General features: G+C 36.8%; 1 protein-coding gene across 3 annotated transcripts in view; it reads right to left on the bottom strand.

The window, feature by feature from the left end:
• Positions 1-18334, bottom strand: part of Adck1 (aarF domain containing kinase 1) — a 375938-nt gene that overhangs the window by 44081 nt on the left and 313523 nt on the right. For all 3 annotated transcript variants that reach the window (XM_090379667.1, XM_090379666.1, XM_090379665.1), the window contains one exon: positions 16799-16996. In XM_090379667.1, the coding sequence (XP_090235793.1) occupies positions 16799-16996 (198 nt within the window). The remainder of the gene's footprint in view (positions 1-16798; positions 16997-18334) is intronic.

Here is an 18334-nt window from a genome sequence, read left to right on the forward strand (position 1 = left end):
AATGTCGACTGGCTCCACTTCCTTGGATTTTATGTGTTACTTAACTAATAGCATAACTCCTCCTCCCTTCCTATCCTTTCTGTACACATTGTACTCTCCAAATTCCAGTTCTGCATTCCTTATATCTGTGTGACCAATGTCTCTGATATCCCAACAATATCTGCTTTTGATGTTTTGAGCAATACCTCAAATTCATCAAATTTATTTACCAAACTCCTAGCATTGGTGTATACACAAGTATACATGCACCTGTTCCTATTCTTAGCTACCCTAACACAACCCATGTGTTTACTTGTACCGCAATGACTCCCAGCAGTCTCTGAAATATCCTGCATCTTGTTTTCCAGGCTGCTGCTGCTGCTCATTCCAATAGAAGCAGTGCAAGAATCACTTTCACCTCTACCAGTGGCTACTGTTAATCTATTAGTCCTTGTATCCCCCCCCAAGCTAGCAGTTTTCCGACCCACTTAACACTGCCTCAATAGCATATCCCATCCCTGCAGAAGCAATCTCTCTTGTTAATGTAGCAGTCTTAAGCTGCTACATGGCCTCTTTAATTGGGTAGATATCTCACAGAGAGCAAATACAATTGAATTATGTTATACCTTTAAAACATTAATCGCAGAAGTCTTGAATGGTTATATACCATTAAAAAAATACTCCACGAGGAGGATTCCGAGTTGGATGAATAATGAAGATGCCAGATTACTTGAATAGAAAAAGATGGCATGGAAAAGTTACAGCAATAAAAAGTAACGAAGCCTATATCAGCTAGAAATTGATCTGTAATAGTGCCACAGAAAAGGTTAGGCTAGCAAAGGCAGATTATGAGAAATCACTGGCAAAACGTGCAAGGGGGGGAGGAATTCTTCACATATATAAATTCAAAGAAGGACAAACCAGATCGCACTCTTATGTAATGGACGTGGGAGAGTATTAGATACACCAGCTGAAGATGCAAATGAACTCAACATTTACTTTGCATCAATATTTACAGAAGAAAAACCCTTTACGTCAATGAGAAATTCTGGGAGTGAAGTTGAAAAAATCTAATAGTAGTATCAGTAGTAGTAATAGTGGCATGTGATGCAAGAAAGCAAGTGTATGAGCTTATACAGCATCAGCAAAAAAAAAAAAAAAAAAAATTCACACAACCATTCCCTCTAAATGTTTGTCCAGTTCCTCCTTAAATTTATTTAACCTATCAACTTCCACAACGACAGATGAAAGTTTGTTCCGGCAATTAACCACCCACTGGCTAAAGGCAAATTTTCGCACATCTATTCTACATCTGTCTTTCCTCAATTTGAATTTATGCCCCCTTAGATTCGTAATCTGAACAAGTGGAAGAATCCCATCAGAATTATTCAGATTGCTCAACCCATTCAAGGCCTTATACACCTCAATCAGATCACCTCGAAAGTGCCTAATCTCCAGCCACTGCAATTTGCAGAACTTAAGCCTCTCTTGGTAAGATGGCACCTCCGTAGCCAGGTGGGAAGTAGCAGCAGTTCGTAGCACACGCTTCTTGATTAGACCGGGGTTCGAGCCCGTCACCACCAAATACGGAGTATGCGGAAAGGTCAGGGAATGACCACTGTATATTCCCGGAGCAATATGGCCTTAGTTGCTAATTCTCCTAAAAACCAAATAACAACAACAACAACTCTTGGTAAGAGGATCCCTTCATTTCTCTCACCAATCTTGTTGCCTTTTTCTGTACACACTCAAGCAAATCTACATTCTTCCTAAAATGAGGACTCCAGATCTGTAGGCAGTATTCAAGGTTTGGCCTGACCACTGCCTTATACAGAGAGACAATCACCTCCTTTTCCCTGCTGGCAGAATTCCTGTATATCATTGACAAAACCCCATGATCTGCCCTGGAAACCTGTCTGCATTGCTCAGAAAACTTCATATCTGACTGCACAATTACTTCCAGGTCTTTTTCATTTTCTACCACCTTAAGTTTAGTACCACACAGCTGGTACATTCCTCTGAGGTTACTTCTACCCATATGCAGTACTTTACATTTGTCAATGTTAAACTTCAGTTGTCACTTCTCAGCCCATCTTCCGAAATTTTCTTCATCTTCCCAAAACATCATAATATCTTCTCAGCCCATCTTCCCAAAACATCATAATATCTTCTCAGCCCATCTTCCCAAAACATCATAATATCTTCTCAGCCCATCTTCCCAAAACATCATAATATCCAATCAAATTTGTCAGACAAGACTTTCCCTTAACAAATCCATGCTGTGTCTGAATTATTGCTGCCGTCTTGTCTAGATGATCCTGTAATGCATCTTTAACCAGTGACTCCATTATTTTCCCCAGAAGAGAAGTTAAACTAACTGGTCTGTAATTACTCGTGCCTCCTTTCAATCCCCCTTTGTTAATTGGGGATACATTTGCACATCTCAAGTCTGTGGGGACCTCCCCTGAGTCCAAGGATGCTCTCATAATTATGGCTAAGGGTTTGCTTACTTCCTTTGCCACCTCCTTTAATATAACTGGATAGATAGCATCCACCACAGGTGCCTTTCTGATGTTTAACTTCAACAATTTCTCCTCCACTTTGCTCTCAGTTATTACAAAATCATTAAGCACCCTGGTGCTTAATGATTTTGTAATAACTGAGAGCAAAGTGGAGGAGAAATTTGACAACCTTCTTCTACAATTTGATAACCTTCTGGCATTTTCAATCTTGAATAACTCCTCATGTGTGAATGTAGATGCAAAATACTCATTCAGTTCGTTTGCTATCTGAGCAGGATCATCAACAGTTCAACCATCGATATCAAGTGGACCCATCAGATTCATCCCCTTCCTTTTACAGTTTATATTAGTAAAGAAATCCTTGCTGTTTTTCTTAACATCCTTTGCCAAAGATTTCTCGTAATCTGCCTTTGCCTGCCTAACCTCCTTTCTGACTTAATTACAGACTTGATTAATTAATGATGTTGAAATTTCACTTATTTAATGAAAAAAATTCAAGCCTACAGGCCAGTAAGGCTCCTGGGGTTGATAGCATTTACCCTATAATCCTAAGGGAGGTGGCAAGTGAGTGCATTGAACTAATGAGGCTAATTATGTGAGCATCACTGGACTCGGGAGTGATTCTGTTGGATTGGAAAAGTGCCAATGTATCTCCAATACATAAGGGCAGTTCTAAGAGTACAGAATACATAAGGGCAGTTCTAAGAGTACAGAATACATAAGGGCAGTTCTAAGAGTACAGAATACATAAGGGCAGTTCTAAGAGTGAAGCTGGAAATTACCAGCCGGTTAGTCTAACTTCAATAGTAGGGAAAATCATGGATGATCCTAAATCCTGAATTCCTGATGATCTAAATGATCCTGAATCCCAAAGTTGGAATTCAGGATCATTAAGATAGAAATGGAATTCTGAAGGATACTCAGCATGGTTTTGTCGTAATCCTATTATATAAGGCTATTGTTAGACCACACTTAGAATACAGTGTTCATGCATGGAGACTGCACCTAAAGAAAGACATTATGCTTCTTGAAGAGGTTCTCACACATGTAACTCATCTGGTGAAATCGGCAAAAGGGCGTCCATATGAGGAAAGACTTCAAATATGTGGGTTGTAGATTGGAAACTAGGCACCTTAGAGGAGACTTGATTGACGTGTTTAAGGCACTGAGAGGCATAAGCAAAATGAATAAGGACAAAATTTTCATGGTTATAAATGATTCTAGAACTAGGGGCCATAATTAAGTTATGGTGGAAGTTGTTTAGACTGGATTGGAGGAAGTTTTATTTTAGCCAGCGAGTTATAAATTACGGGAATCAGTTACCTACATGGGTGGTAGAGGCTGACAGTTTGGGGAAATTCAAAGGTCAGCTGGATAGTTACTTATGGGAGGAGGAAAACACTTAGGTTGTCCATTTCCTTTTCTCTTATTTATTAATTATTATTATATATATATTTTTAATTTTATTATTATTATTATCATTTTATTTTTTTGTTATTTTATTATTTTTTTTTTTTGTTGTTTTATTTTATTATTATTATTATTTTATTTTATTTTTATTTTTGGCTGGTGCAGCATAAGCTATAGGCTTCCTTGCACCATGTGAACATTATTAATACTAATTTTAATTGTTTAATTGTTATGGCTCAACAAATATTTTTGAAAGAGCCAAACATAAAATTTTATGAGACTCCATCCACCAGGATGGAGTTATTATGTGTGGATGGACAGCCACGGCAAAGACAACAGGCATTTTATGCACATAAGCTCACATGCCTAAAAAACTGACAGTTTTCAACCAGAGTACAGGAATATCAAAATCATGAGTGTTTCTTAAATGTTCAGCAAAAGGAACAATTCATCCCTAATATTTATGTAGTCAACCTGATTCACCCAGGTTGGTATTTCAAGTAGGGGACCTACTTCATAACAGTTAAAACATCCCTAAATCATCATTGACCCATCACCAGCTTGTGGGACACCTTGCAAATAGTCTGGATGAAATGCCTCATTGCTTCTCCTGTGAACTTAGTGCCTGGCATTATTCGAGTACAAGCAAAATTTGGATTTGTACAACCATATCACAGCTTGCCAATCCTCAACAATCCAGTTTTTATGCCCTTTAGCCCACATTAATTCGGCTGTTTTATGCACAGCTGTTAACTTTCATCTTTTTGGAGGACCTTCCTGCGGATTTCCACATTAAGCAATTCTCTTCTCAGTGTTTCTCAGAAAGTGGCACTTCTAGTGCAGACGTTCACCACAGTTTTACCTTTTCAACACACACACACACACACACACACACACACACACACACACACACACACACACACACACACACACACACACACACACACACACACACAATTCATTAAAAAATTCTTATTACCATTTTTTCAGAAACACCAGCAATTCAACTACTTCTTTAACAGGATGTTATTTAGACTTGCCAAAGCTACCACCCTTTTTTGCCACACATTACATTTTTTCTGTACTAAATCTTTTGTTGTGGAAACGCTTGCTTCTTTGGTTACAGGTAGCAGTGATGTAAGAAATAAGTGTAGAAGATACATGCATTCAATCTGTTAGATGCCCTAAATACCACATTTTTTTTTTTTTTTTTTTTTCACATTTTGTGAGTTTACTAGTCACTTTTGAATTTTCTGGTCTGCCTGGCTTCTCACTGAAGAGGACATGATAATGACCAAAAGAGCTGTATGCAACGAGCGAGAGTGGCAACAAGTTTCTATAATGGTTCAATAGCTATCCTTTCATAAACTGCATTATTTGGTCTCCCTATTTATGTTTTTGTTAGTGTGTCTCAAACTGCATCCAATGTCTGATATATATTTTATGATTAAAATCAAAAAGAAAATAATTTACTTGTTTCCGGTTAATCACTAATTAATTAATGATAATACATAGAAATAATTCTTTTTACTTCACTGCAAATACTACAATATAATATTCATTCAACTTTTTTAATTTTAATACGTTTTCCACTGCTCTTCAGTCCACGATTCAAGCTCCTTATACCATGTTCACTGGTGTCTAGCATTCGTTGAGCTGATCAACGGCTTGTGAACAGCTGCATAACCATTGTAGCCCATATCATGGAGTGTCCTTCATATTGTACTAGTGCTGACATTAGTCCCAATACTCTCACAGAGCGTTTATGTGACTTGAGACAATGAGAAATTACGATTTGCACGCACAGTTCATCACAGAATTCTCTTGTTCCGCTCTGTTAGTTTTCAGGGTTTACCAGGCCGTTTTTTGGCAGATTCAGTGCCATTCCTCTTCCATTTGCATATGATGTCACTAACTGTTGACCTAGTGACTGCAATGTCTTGTACAGAACGCTTGCTTATGTGGCATCCTACTATCACTCCACGTTGGAAGTCTGTTAATTCTGTTGAACGTGTCATCTTGCATGCCCACTTTTGCAATTGTCTGTTCAAAGCCCAGTGTGCATATTTATAGCAGATTCTGTGACGTGTTGCATGCATAGGACCTACTAACAGGGATGGGTAGTCATGCACCCATATTTCTGAGTGGAAACTTTCATATTCTTCCCTCCAAAAGACTTTTAAGCTGTTCTAAATCCTAAATTTTCAAATTCTGAGACTATTAGTGAAATACAAGGGAGCAGGAATTTTCCTTCTATCCTTCTTCTCTTCCTCTCACCTACTTAAATACCCCCCCCCCCACAAGTGCTTTTGAAATACTGCAATGGAACGTGTCAGGGATATATATACAGCCTTTGACACACGTGTTCACTTCCCCTTTGAAGATGGTATAAATGAAAAGCCCCCATCAAGCTTTGGGTATTTATCTCCCATTATACTTCCAATTATTTGCCATGCATTTATGGACAAGGCTTGGTTTCATTCCTTTGTCCTGTGGAAAGGTTCATCTATCTTTAGGCAGATCTTTTAATAGCATTTCCATCTCTCTCTCTCTCTCTCTCTCTCTCTCTCTCTCTCTCTCTCTCTCTCTCTCTCAGAAGCCTGAGAGAGAGAGAGAGAGAGAGAGAGAGAGAGAGAGAGAGAGAGAGGGGGGGGGGGCTTTGGGACATCGTCCCACATGTGAGAACAATATCCCATGGTCGGTAAAAATTACGATTTTTTTTACAGAGCAAACAGCTGTTTGGAAGAAAAGTAATGTCAAGAGCAAAAGAGAAAACCAGTTTTTTTACATGTAAGCAATATTTGTGATGTGTTTATGCCAAGAGAGATTAGACAAAAGGGTAATCCCTACCAGAAATATGTAATCTTGTCTAGAAATCTGAGTGACACTAAAGACAAGACTAGGAGCCATAGGCACCTTTTCACAAGATATATAACAGGATTGAGTTTCAGAAGGATTGAATCAAAAAACTGTAGTCCCCCCCCCTGGGGTAGGTGAGGCTGCCAGGGGGAAATTCAAAGGTCGGTTGAATACTTACCTATGAGGAGAAGGAAACATACTCGTTGTTTATTTTCTTTTTATTTTTTATAGATTTACTTACTTTTTTTATTTTTATTATTAATTTTTATATATATTTTTACGTATTATGTTTTATTTCACTTTATCTATTTTTTTTTTTTTTTGGCCAATGCACTAAAAGGACGTGGGGGTAATTGTGCAGGCAGATATGAAGTTTTCTGAGCAGTGCAGACGGACTGCAAGAGTAGCTCATGGTGTCTTGTCAATGATATACAGGAATTTTTCTCGCAGGGATAAGGAGGTGATTATTCCCTTGTATAAGGCAATGGTCAGGCCACACCTTGAGTACTGTATACAGGTCTGGAGGCCTCATTTCAAGAAGGATGAAGAGCTGCTGGAATGAGTACAGAGAAGGGCAACAAGATTAGTGAATGGAACAAAGGGTTGCTCTTACGAAGAAAGGCTTAAGTTTTGCAAATTACAGTGTCTGGAGACTAGGCAAAGGTGAGGTGATCTGATAAAGGTGTATAAAGCCTTGAATGGTTTGAACATGCTCAATGCTGATGCGATTCTTCCTCTTGCTCAGAATAATCACCTGAGAGGGCATATATTCAAATTAAGAAAAGAGAGATGTAGGATAGATGTGTGGAAATTTGCCTTTAGCCAGCGAGTAGTTGGTTGGTGGAACAGACTTCCATCCCATGTTGTGGAAGTTGATAGCCTAAATAAATTTAAGGCTCAAGTGGACATGTATTTCGAACGAACGGAGGAGGTGAAGTGGAAGTGTTTTTTTTTTTTTTTTCTGGCTGATGCTGCATAAGTTTGCTTTCTTGCATCATATGCCTCTACTAATGCTAATGCTAAAAAGCTAATGTCTTTTTTTTTTTGCGCTTATTATTATTAGCTGTACAGTGCAAGGAAGCCTGAAGCTTATGCTGCACTGGCCAAAAAAAATTTCCAAGTTACTCAGAGAGAGAGAGAGAGAGAGAGAGAGAGAGAGAGAGAGAGAGAAGAAAGGAATCACCAAAAAAAGAGAAGGGAAGAATGATGATATCCAGCTCAGGACCCTGGGTGGGCCAAGCCCATACTCACCAAATGTGAGCCCCTGGGGCTATTTGTGGCTAATTCTACTTTTGACTCTCTCTCTCTCTCTCTCTCTCTCTCTCTCTGGTGCCTCCATAGCCAGGTGGGAAGGAGCAGCAGTGCATAGCACACGCTTCTTGATTAGACCAGGGTTTGAGCCCATCACCACCAAATATGGAGAATGCAGAAAGGTCAGGGAATGACCGGCGCATATTCCCGGAGCAATATGGCCTTAGTTGCTAATTCTCCTAAGAACCAAATAACAAACAAACAACAACTCTCTCTCAGGGTAACTCGGGAACTTTTTTTTTTTTTTCCTGGTGCAGCATAAGCCTCAGGCTTCCTTGCACCATATGGCTATTAATAATAATAATAAAAATATTATTATTATTATTATTAAAAGATTACAATTGTTCAGCAACTTGTCCTATTTCACCTATTTTTCAAAATACAGCATAGCATTTCAATATATGCATCCAAAACTCTTAAAATTGTGCTTCTGGCTCCCCCCCTTCCCTTTTTTTTTCTGTTTATATTTAAGTAAAAAGCAACTAATCAAACCATTCATAAGAACATAAACCAATACCTTCTCTGGATCTACCAGAACTAATATTCATGGAGCAAGAAAGAAATCCAAAACTAATCAGACAGGAAATTGTGTGTGACTGGTGCATGTGACTGCCAATTGAAGTTTTGTTTTGCTTCAACAGGAAGTATGTGTAAGCAAATCGATGTTTTATTTGGTTTATGTATGCACCAAATCATCATTTTCAAGTCATGTTAAGTTTCATTTGAAAATCTCCACTGTCATGTTAAGTTTGATTTGAAAATCTCCATAAAAGACATCAATAAGGAAGGGTATCAATATGAGAATATTTATTTATTTTACTCTGAGTATTATCTATAAACATATTTGTACTGAATACGGCATCTGCATTTGATAGGTCTACATTAGGAACACTTAACAAAAATGTGTATTTCAAAAATATAACACAAAGTTCACAGAAATTCATTAAAAAAAGGAAGCATCCTCTAAGGGTGTACAAGATACATTTCACATAATAATAAAAAAATTGGCAACTATAAATGGTGTGGAAGAACAGTAACCAAGTCTCTGTGCTAACTCTAAGGCACTATAGTTAGGGATTCACTGAACTAAGTATATTGCAGAGTATCCAAGAATAACTCCAAGTTCTGTACTTAGAGAACTTGTGTAATATGTAATAAATGAAAATAGCAGTTAACTATGCATGCATGCACGTGCAGCTGCCAATTTGACTTTCAACAAATGATCAAGTTGACAATTGTAATCATGATGAAAGCAGGAGATTTTTTAAAATAAAGGTTTGGGCTTGAAATTAAAATTTGCTGAAAATATATGCATTTTATATTAAAATAGATCCATGGTATTTTTTACCAGTACAGAATGCTTTCAAGTATCGGTTTACCTAGGGGTTTTTTCTCTGTAGATTTCTGTTGGACTGCCTTTTAGACATCAACTGATTATGATTGTTTTAAAAACAGATTTGTTCTCTTTAGAAATGTTGGCTCGAAATTTTGTTTATAATACAGCCCTGCTTTATGGATATGGCTGTCAAGAGTATTTCCTACATTTCATCAGAAAAGGATTATCTGAGCTGTTTTTCTTTCTTTCTTTTCTTACCTCTCACACTCAGATTTTCTATGAGAAATTGTTAAAATGATCAATTCTTTTGGATTATGAACTTGTTTTAAAACTAATTTTGGATTATGAACTGGATTTGCCTTGCTACTCCAGTTTGTTTTTTATTTTTAATTTTTTTTTTGTTATTAGGAAAGGTCACCACAATGGGATATAACTTGATGTGGGATATAGTTTCAATTACTGCCATATTTAGCAATAAAAATGCCACATTTTTCAAAGCCATCATTCTGCAAGTTTCCTAAAAAAGACAGAAATATGTTTCCTGACAGTGAAATAGCAAAAATACAGGGTTGTTAAAATTAAAGTATCCCTCTGGAGCGAGTTCTAAGGCTCATAGTGAAGATAAATTTAGACAACAGGTACAATAAAGAATGAGCTTGGCATTTATTTGAAAAAAAAAAAAGTTACAAAATTTGTCACTATACGGCGCTATGACAATATAAATCACTTGAACAGTGCTACAATTGTTCAATGTGTCCTCCATTTTGGTCAACAACAGTTTCCATTCGAAGAACAGCATTTTCTACAGCAGAACGGAATGTCAAATGGAATAGCCAGCACATGACGTCTAATGCTGTCCTTCAGATCTGTCAGAGTTTGACATCTTTCCAGATACACCTGGTTCTTCAAAAAAACCCTACAAACTGAAGTCGCATGGGATGTGGTCTGGTGATCTGGGTGGCCAAGATGTCTGGAAACAACGGTGGATGTGGGGTGGCGCACCATCTTGCATGAATATGGTATCCTGAAGGCACCCACATTGTTGCAGCTCTGATATTACAAAATTTTCCAACATATCATAATATCACTGTCCAGTGACGGAACAGATGCAGGGTCCAGTCGGTGTTACCTGCTCCAAAAAATATGGCCCAATCATGAATGTGGCTGAAAATCCACACCACAATGTTACTTTTGGAGAATGCAACGGGTCCTCTTGGATAACTTGAGGGTTTTCTGTTGCCCAAATGCGACAGTTATGCATATTCACTTGTCCATTTAAGCAGAAGTGGGCTTCATCACTCCAAAGGATGTTCCATGGCCAAGTGATATCCACTGTCATTAGCGCTAGAAACTGAAGTGCATATGTGAAACGAATATCTGCATCACCATGCTTTAGCTGCTGTAGCATGTGCATCTTGTAAGGATAGTACTGCAACACTTAACGAATTACTAGCCTTACAGTGGAATACGGCATGTCCACTTCACAAGAAACAGCTGGCACACTTACGCTACCACATGGAGATTGACTTGATAAATCCATGACAGCCATAGCCACATCTTCAACACGAGAGGAGTCCACTCGTTTTCGACCTCTACCTGGTTGAACACTAAGATGTCCTGTCACTTCAAATTTTGCAATCATTTTGCAGACAGCACAGTCATAGGTCCACGCCTTATGCACTGCTGATGCTGGAATTTTCTGATAGACATCTGTAAAGTGTTGCCTTAGCAATCTTTGGACACAAAGGTGGATGTGGGGTGGCGCACCATCTTGCATGAATATGGTACTTGAAGGCACCCACGTTGTTGCAGCTCTGATATTGCGAAATTTGCCAACATTTCATAATATCGCTGTCCAGTGATGGAACAGGTGCGGGGTCCAGTCGGCGTTACCTGTTCAAAAAAATATGGCCCAATCATGAATGTGGCCATAAATCCACACCACACCACACTGACACTTTTGTAGAATGCAACGGGACCTCAGATAACTCTAGGGTTTTCTGTTGCCCAAATGCACCAATTATGCGTATTCACTTGTCCATTTAAGCAGAAGTGGGCTTCATCACTCCAAAGGATGTTCCATGGCCAAGTGATATCCACTGTCATTCGCACTAGGAACTGAAGTGCACATGTGAAATAAATATCTGCATCACCTTTAGCTGCTGTAGCATGTGCATCTTGTAAGGATAGTACTGCAACACCTAACGAATTACTAGCCTTACAGTGGAATACAGCATGTCCACTTCACGAGAAACAGCTGGCATGCTTGCACTACCATATGGAGATTGACTTGATAAATCCACGACAGCCATAGCCATATCTTCAACACGAGAGGAGTCTACTCGTTTTTGACCTCTACCTGGTCGAACACCAAGATGTCTTGTCGCTTCAAATTTTGCAATCATTTTTCAGACAGCACAAACAGTCATAAGTCCATGCCTTATCCACTTCTGATGCTGGAATTTTCTGATAGCCACAGTGTATTGTTGCTGTTCTGATAGTACAGCTCCACTAATAGCGCCTTTTCCTGCAATGTTGTTGGCATTGCTCCTGTATTGGAGGCAAACATCTACTGTATGATTTTGAAGAGACTGCTTTGCTTTTATACAGTACAGTAAAGTACAGCTGTGTAGTGGCACTCTGGCAAATAACTTAGTTACGATTATGCAAATAACTTATGTTATTTGCATAATCATAACTAAGATAGTTATGCGCCATACAGTGACAAATTTTGTAACTAATTTTTTTCTCCAATAAGTGGCAAGTGTATTTTTTATTGTACCTGTTGTCCAAATTTCTCTTCAGTACAAGCCTTAGAACTCGCTCCAGAGCCCTTTACATAGGGATACAGTAATACCCCGAAGTTATACGATAGGTGGGTCCGATGAAAATCCCTTAAGTCGAATTCGCGTAAGTCGGGGTACAACTTTGCATATAAATACATATAAATTTTGTTTAATTGAGACCAAGGACTAAAAAAACACTAGTTTAGAAGAAAGATATTTAATAAAATTGCAGTTCTTTATACATATTAATACAAAATATGTATTAAAAAAATAAATGAGTTACGTAAAAAAGTTATTTCGATGTCGATGGCTTCATAAAATCTAACAAATTCGTCTGACGACACAGCGCCTTCTTTTTTTCACGCAGAATTTCTTCGTAGCAAGCTAATAATTTTTTTATTCCTTGCTTTGTAGCTATAATACGTTCTTCGTTGGAGTCTTTGTGTTCTGAAATTTTTAAGCCCTTTTCAATTGAGCTGAGACCTTCTGTCAAGCATGCAATTGTCATGTGCTTTTCTGGAGAAACTGGGTCTGAAGTGTCGGATACTTCAGTGACGTTTTGCTCACGCATCTCTATGAGCTCATTCATTGTCAGCTCCTGACTATGTGAATCCAACTGCTCGTTGACTTCATCACCATTGACTTCCAAATCTAATTGCCTGGCAAGATTAACAACTTCTTCTATCACATGAGCGACATGATCAGTTTCTGGCATTGTTTTCCTCTCGTTTTTGAAAAAAAATGGACAAAGTTTCTTCCAGACACCATTCAATGTTTTTTTGTGAATTTCATCCCAAGATTCTTCAATGATTCTTACAGCATCTAAAACATTGAATTGTTTCCAAAAATCTTTAACAGATATCTCACTATTTTGTCTCATAGCTTCATTCAGAAGTGCAAACGAACGCCTCGTGTAGTAAGCCTTGAATGTTTTGATGACTCCCTGGTCCATCGGTTGAAGCAGGCTGGTTGTGTTTGGAGGCAAAAACACAACTTTCACACGTGGGTCGAAATTAATTAGGGTGGCAGGAGGGTGACCAGGTGCATTGTCAACAAGAAGCATCACTTTAAATGGAATCTGTTTAGACTTGCAATAACGTTCGACTTCGGGTATGAAGTGGTGACCAAACCAGTCCTCAAAAATGGAAGCTGTCACCCAAGCTTTATGATTTGACTTCCAAACCACTGGTAAGCTGATTTTAGATATACACCACATGGGTCGTTCCATGATACATGACACTAATAAAAAAATCGGTTTGTATGACTACCATTATCTTCATTCTGAAATGCAAACATACTGCATTGTGTTCTTATGCATATTTGTTTAGAAACATCTGGTTACTCTGCATTTCCCATCACCTATATAACAAAAAAAAAATCATATCTACATACAAAAAGCTGTGTGTATGTAGATATGATTCTACACACAGTGTTAATTATGCGTAGCCTTGCATGGTAAATGCATGTTCCATATGCAGTGTAGACCTAAGAGAGACAATTCTTTAAGGAAAATAATTACAAAATTAAAAATTTCAAAGGTAACAGTAAGGCTGTAGTTTTATTTTTTATTTATTTATTTATTTATTTATTTATTATTATTATTTTTTTTTTTTTTGTGAAAGACACAGAGGAAAAATATGTTACTAAGGTGACACAGAAAAGGAGTTTAAACAAGTCAAAAAGTTGTTTTTATTGTAAATCAGGAGAATTGGAAAGTGTAATAGCAGCAGAAGGGATATGAAGTTAAAGATGATGGTTAATCCTCTAGTAAGTGTATCAAAAAATATCTCAGACTAGGTGTGTGGTTTACTTTTTATATCTGAGATTATTATTATATCTTTTAATATCTGTGACTAAGTGTGTGGTTAAAATTTATACACCATTTGGCACTTTTGTTGGAACAGAATGCAAGAAATAGTTGAAAGTGGTGCATTATAAATTTATTCTTTATGCATGCACCATATTGGATAATAAGAGGAATAATATCTTTAGCAACAACCTTCTTTATTCAAAAAAAAAAAAAAAATCCTAACTATCTCATTGCCAGTGATGTGACAAAAAACAAAAAACAAAAAAAAAAAAAAAAAATCCAAAGCTATAACCAAAGTTCAATGGAAATCAAAACATGTACAAATATGCAGCACAAAGTAAGGATTCGGTGTCAAACAATGTTAACTACAAAATAATTTTACTGTAATTAACGTTTTTGTAATTAACCAAGAAAAAGTCATTTAAATTTTCTTGGTTTACAGCAAATGTACTTACAGCCCAGGTTAATTTGTAAAGAACTAGAGATACAGTTCTATGACATGATATGCACTGTTATTTGTATAAAGTAAAACTAAAGTTATCTCAAAAAAGAAAAAAAAAAAGCAATTTTGTAGTTAATGTTGTTTGACACTAAACCCTCGATTTGGAAACATGGATTCTTAAAAGAATTTTTTATGGTTGTACCTTTCAAATTAAAAAAATAATTAATGATGAAGATCAAAAGTGAATACCATACTGGAGAAATAATAAAATTCACACTAACTTAATTCTAACAGATATTTTATCCTTTTTAAGTTTCTCCTGAATGAAATGCACAAAGCACACATCTGCTAGAGTTAATACAATTATAGTTATTTAGCGTAACTAATAAGTATTGAAGTTCACAAGTTCAAAATTTGATTGCAAGCTTGAAAGAGCTTGAAATCAAATTTTCATGAATGTAAGAAATGTGAAAAACTTATAAAAGTGAGATTTACAATTTATTCTAAACTTCAGTAAAAAAAAAAGAAAGAAAAGTACAGTACAGGCAATCCCCGTATAACACGGTACTTCTGCAACACAGTTTTGCTCTAACACGATTGACAAATTGCAGCAATCCTTGCACAACACGGTACTTATATAACATGGTTTTGCTCTAACACGGTTACAGAATTTCAGCAAATCTCGCATAATAAGGTAATTTTGAGCATTTGTGCAGAGAAAACCCTACTATAATTGGATGCAATTTTTCAACATTTCCATTCCTTTTTTCTTTTTTTTTTTTTTGTGAATCCCCACTGTTGACTCATTGTTATGCAAAAAAAATTACTGGGAAATCCAGGTATTTTATTTTGTTCGGAAATCCCCGTGTTAATTTCTGTGCTATTAAACTTGTGCTTGTTTGAGACCACATAAAAAAAAAAAAAAAATTGTGACTTCGAAGCATTACTAAACTTTGTTCTTAAGAACCATATTGGAATAGTTTCTTTGTTGTGAATTAAATTCCAGCCCTACATTATGCCTAAGGAACTTGGCATAATTTGGGTATCTGCTGATTTATTTAAAGAATGGTTTATAAATTGTTTTATGCCAACTGTGGAAAACTATTTAAAGCAGAAAAATCTAGTAAAAGTTTTATTACTATTGGATAACACTCCAGGCCACCCAAAAGATTTAAGTCATAGAAAATGCTGAAGTCCTGTTCCAACCACCAAATATAACTTTTCTTTAATTCAGCCATTAGATCAAGGCATTATATCTGCCGTTAAAACTCATTAAATCAGAAAATTTACAATGGATTTTGTAAAAAATTGATTCCGTTTCTATTGAAATGATGGTGGCATGAACTCAATTGTGGAATGTATTCGAATCATAACTTTATTGCTAAAAGAAATGAAACCAACATTAACACTGTGTTGGAAAAATGTATGGCCAGAGTCAGTTCATTCAGGAAATATGGTTGAACCGGTAGAAAATGGAATCAGTGTGATAGTAAATATTGCTAAGTTGGTAGGAGTGGGAAGGTTTGAGGATATGACTACTGAAGACATTCAAGAATTCCTGGTAGAAAAGAGGCTGGCAAAATGGATTTGGAGGAACTGGCATCGGAGGGAAACCAAATCAATGTAGAGGATGATAGAACAGATTAAAATTCTAAAGTTCCAAATTTTACACTAAAAAGTATAAACAGAAGGCATAAACTTAGCCAAGCAATTACAATCTTATTTTCTGAATGCTTTGACTGGGAGGAACACAAATTACAAAAGGGAGCTTCAAAAATGCTTAGCTCTATAAAATGCCAATTTACAAAGATCTATCAAACAAAAGCAAACAAAACACAGATTACCGATTGTTTTAAAGAGCAGAAGATACACAAAATCTAGATGCTGCAGAAGAAAGTTCAGAAAGTGAAGATATTCTGCAACAGAGAAAGCATTTTCGTTTGATTGTGCTTAACAGCAATGAAGAGGCAGATAATTAAATGAAAGTACATTATCTGATATATATGTATCACAGTTTGTAAGACATTTCATTACTATTTTTAATAAAAATTAAGTTTCCGATAGTTATAAAATGATGTATTTTTGTTAGCTTTTGGAACGTAACTCCCTTTTTGTACTAGTTCTTAGTCCTGTATAACATGGTTTTGCACTACGTGAGATTTTATGAGAACCTAACTACCGTGTTATACGAGGGTTACCTGTAATGCATAGAAAGCAGAAATATATACGGAAAATCGCTATTAAGTAATCAAATCAACGAAATTCATTATTTACAAATATTATCAAGGAAATTTCTTTGTGCAATATAAATTTTTTGCAATGATTAGTTCTGCATGATCTCACCTCTTCTAACGTGAGCTTCTCCTTACTTATTCCCTTCTTGAGAGAATTCCACGAACGAGCAGTCAGCATGCATGCCAACATACCAAATAATTCACCAACTCCAAGCTCTTTTCCCCAGTATTCCATACCTTGTACATCTGCATGTATCAAGGATAGCCAGAAATTACAGTATCTTAGTCGAAACTGATCAGTAAGGGTCTGAAATAAAATTTTGTCCCACTTAAAAGTTTTTTAAAAATTTTTAACATATTTAAAAACCTAACAATATGGGAACTACTATATAAATTAACTTCAACTGCAACCAAAAAATCTAAAGTTAATTCCAAGATAGTTGTTTCTCTTGGCATAATTAAAAAATTCTGGTGTGCTAATAAACTTTAATAAACTGGTTCAATTTACAAATACTAAGAACACAATATTTCTAAACCCAGCCAAATCCATGCATTTCACTGCTGTTAGAAATTTAATTACTTTTGACTCCAAAAAAGAAATCTAACACTTTAATCATATCAATCCCATATTCACTGGCTTCTGTTTTCAAGTCACACCAACCCAGCTGGTTGAGATGCTGAGGCTTTTGGCATTAGCATTAGTAGAGGCATATGATGCAAGAAAGCAACATCAGTTATGCAGCATCAGTCAAAAAAAAAAAAAAACCGCTCCCATTTCATCCTCTGTTCATTCCAAATACCTGTCCAGCTCAGGCTTAAATTTATTTAGGCTATCAACTTCCACAACAAAGGATGGAAGTCTGTTCCACCAACCAACTACCCGCTGGCTAAAGGCAAGCTTCTGCACATTTATCCTACATCTGTCTTTCCTCAATTTGAATTTATGCCCTCTCAGGTGATTATTCTAAGCAAGAGGAAGAATCCCATCAGCATTGAGTATGCTCAAACCATTCAAGGCTTTATACACCTCAATCAGATCACCACGCAGGTGACCAGTCTACAGACACTGTGATTTCCAAAACTTAAACCTTTCTTCATAAGAGTAACCCGTTGTTCCATTCTCTAATCTTGTTGCCCATCTCTGTACTCTTTCCAACAGCTCTACATCCTTCTTAAAATGAGGTCTCCAGACCTGAATACAGTACTCAAGGTGTGGCCTGACCATTGCCTTATACAAGGGGATAATCACCTTATCCCTGCTAGAAAAATTCCTGTATATCATTGACAACATGCTATGAGCTACTCTTGCGACTGTCTGCACTGCCCAGAAAACTTTATATCTGTATGCACAATTACCCACAGGTAATTTTTGTTCTTTACCATTGTCAGTGTAGTACCACAGAGCTGATACGTCACTCTGGGGTTACTGCTTCCCATACGTAGTACTTTACATTTGTCAATGTTAAACTTCATTTGCCACCTCTCAGCCCATCTGCTCAACTTTTCTAGATCCTGTTGCAGCAGCGTACTGTCATTAGTGTCCTTAACAACCCTGCCAACCTTCATAACGTCTGCAAACTTGGACATTAAGCTTGATATACCATCATCAATATTTTCTGTAGCCAAGTGTAGCACACGCTCTTTG

This window comes from Mastigoproctus giganteus, chromosome 8 (genome assembly GCF_048544385.1).
Source record: "Mastigoproctus giganteus isolate SK-2022 chromosome 8, ASM4854438v1, whole genome shotgun sequence".
In the NCBI taxonomy this organism is placed as follows: domain Eukaryota; kingdom Metazoa; phylum Arthropoda; class Arachnida; order Uropygi; family Thelyphonidae; genus Mastigoproctus; species Mastigoproctus giganteus.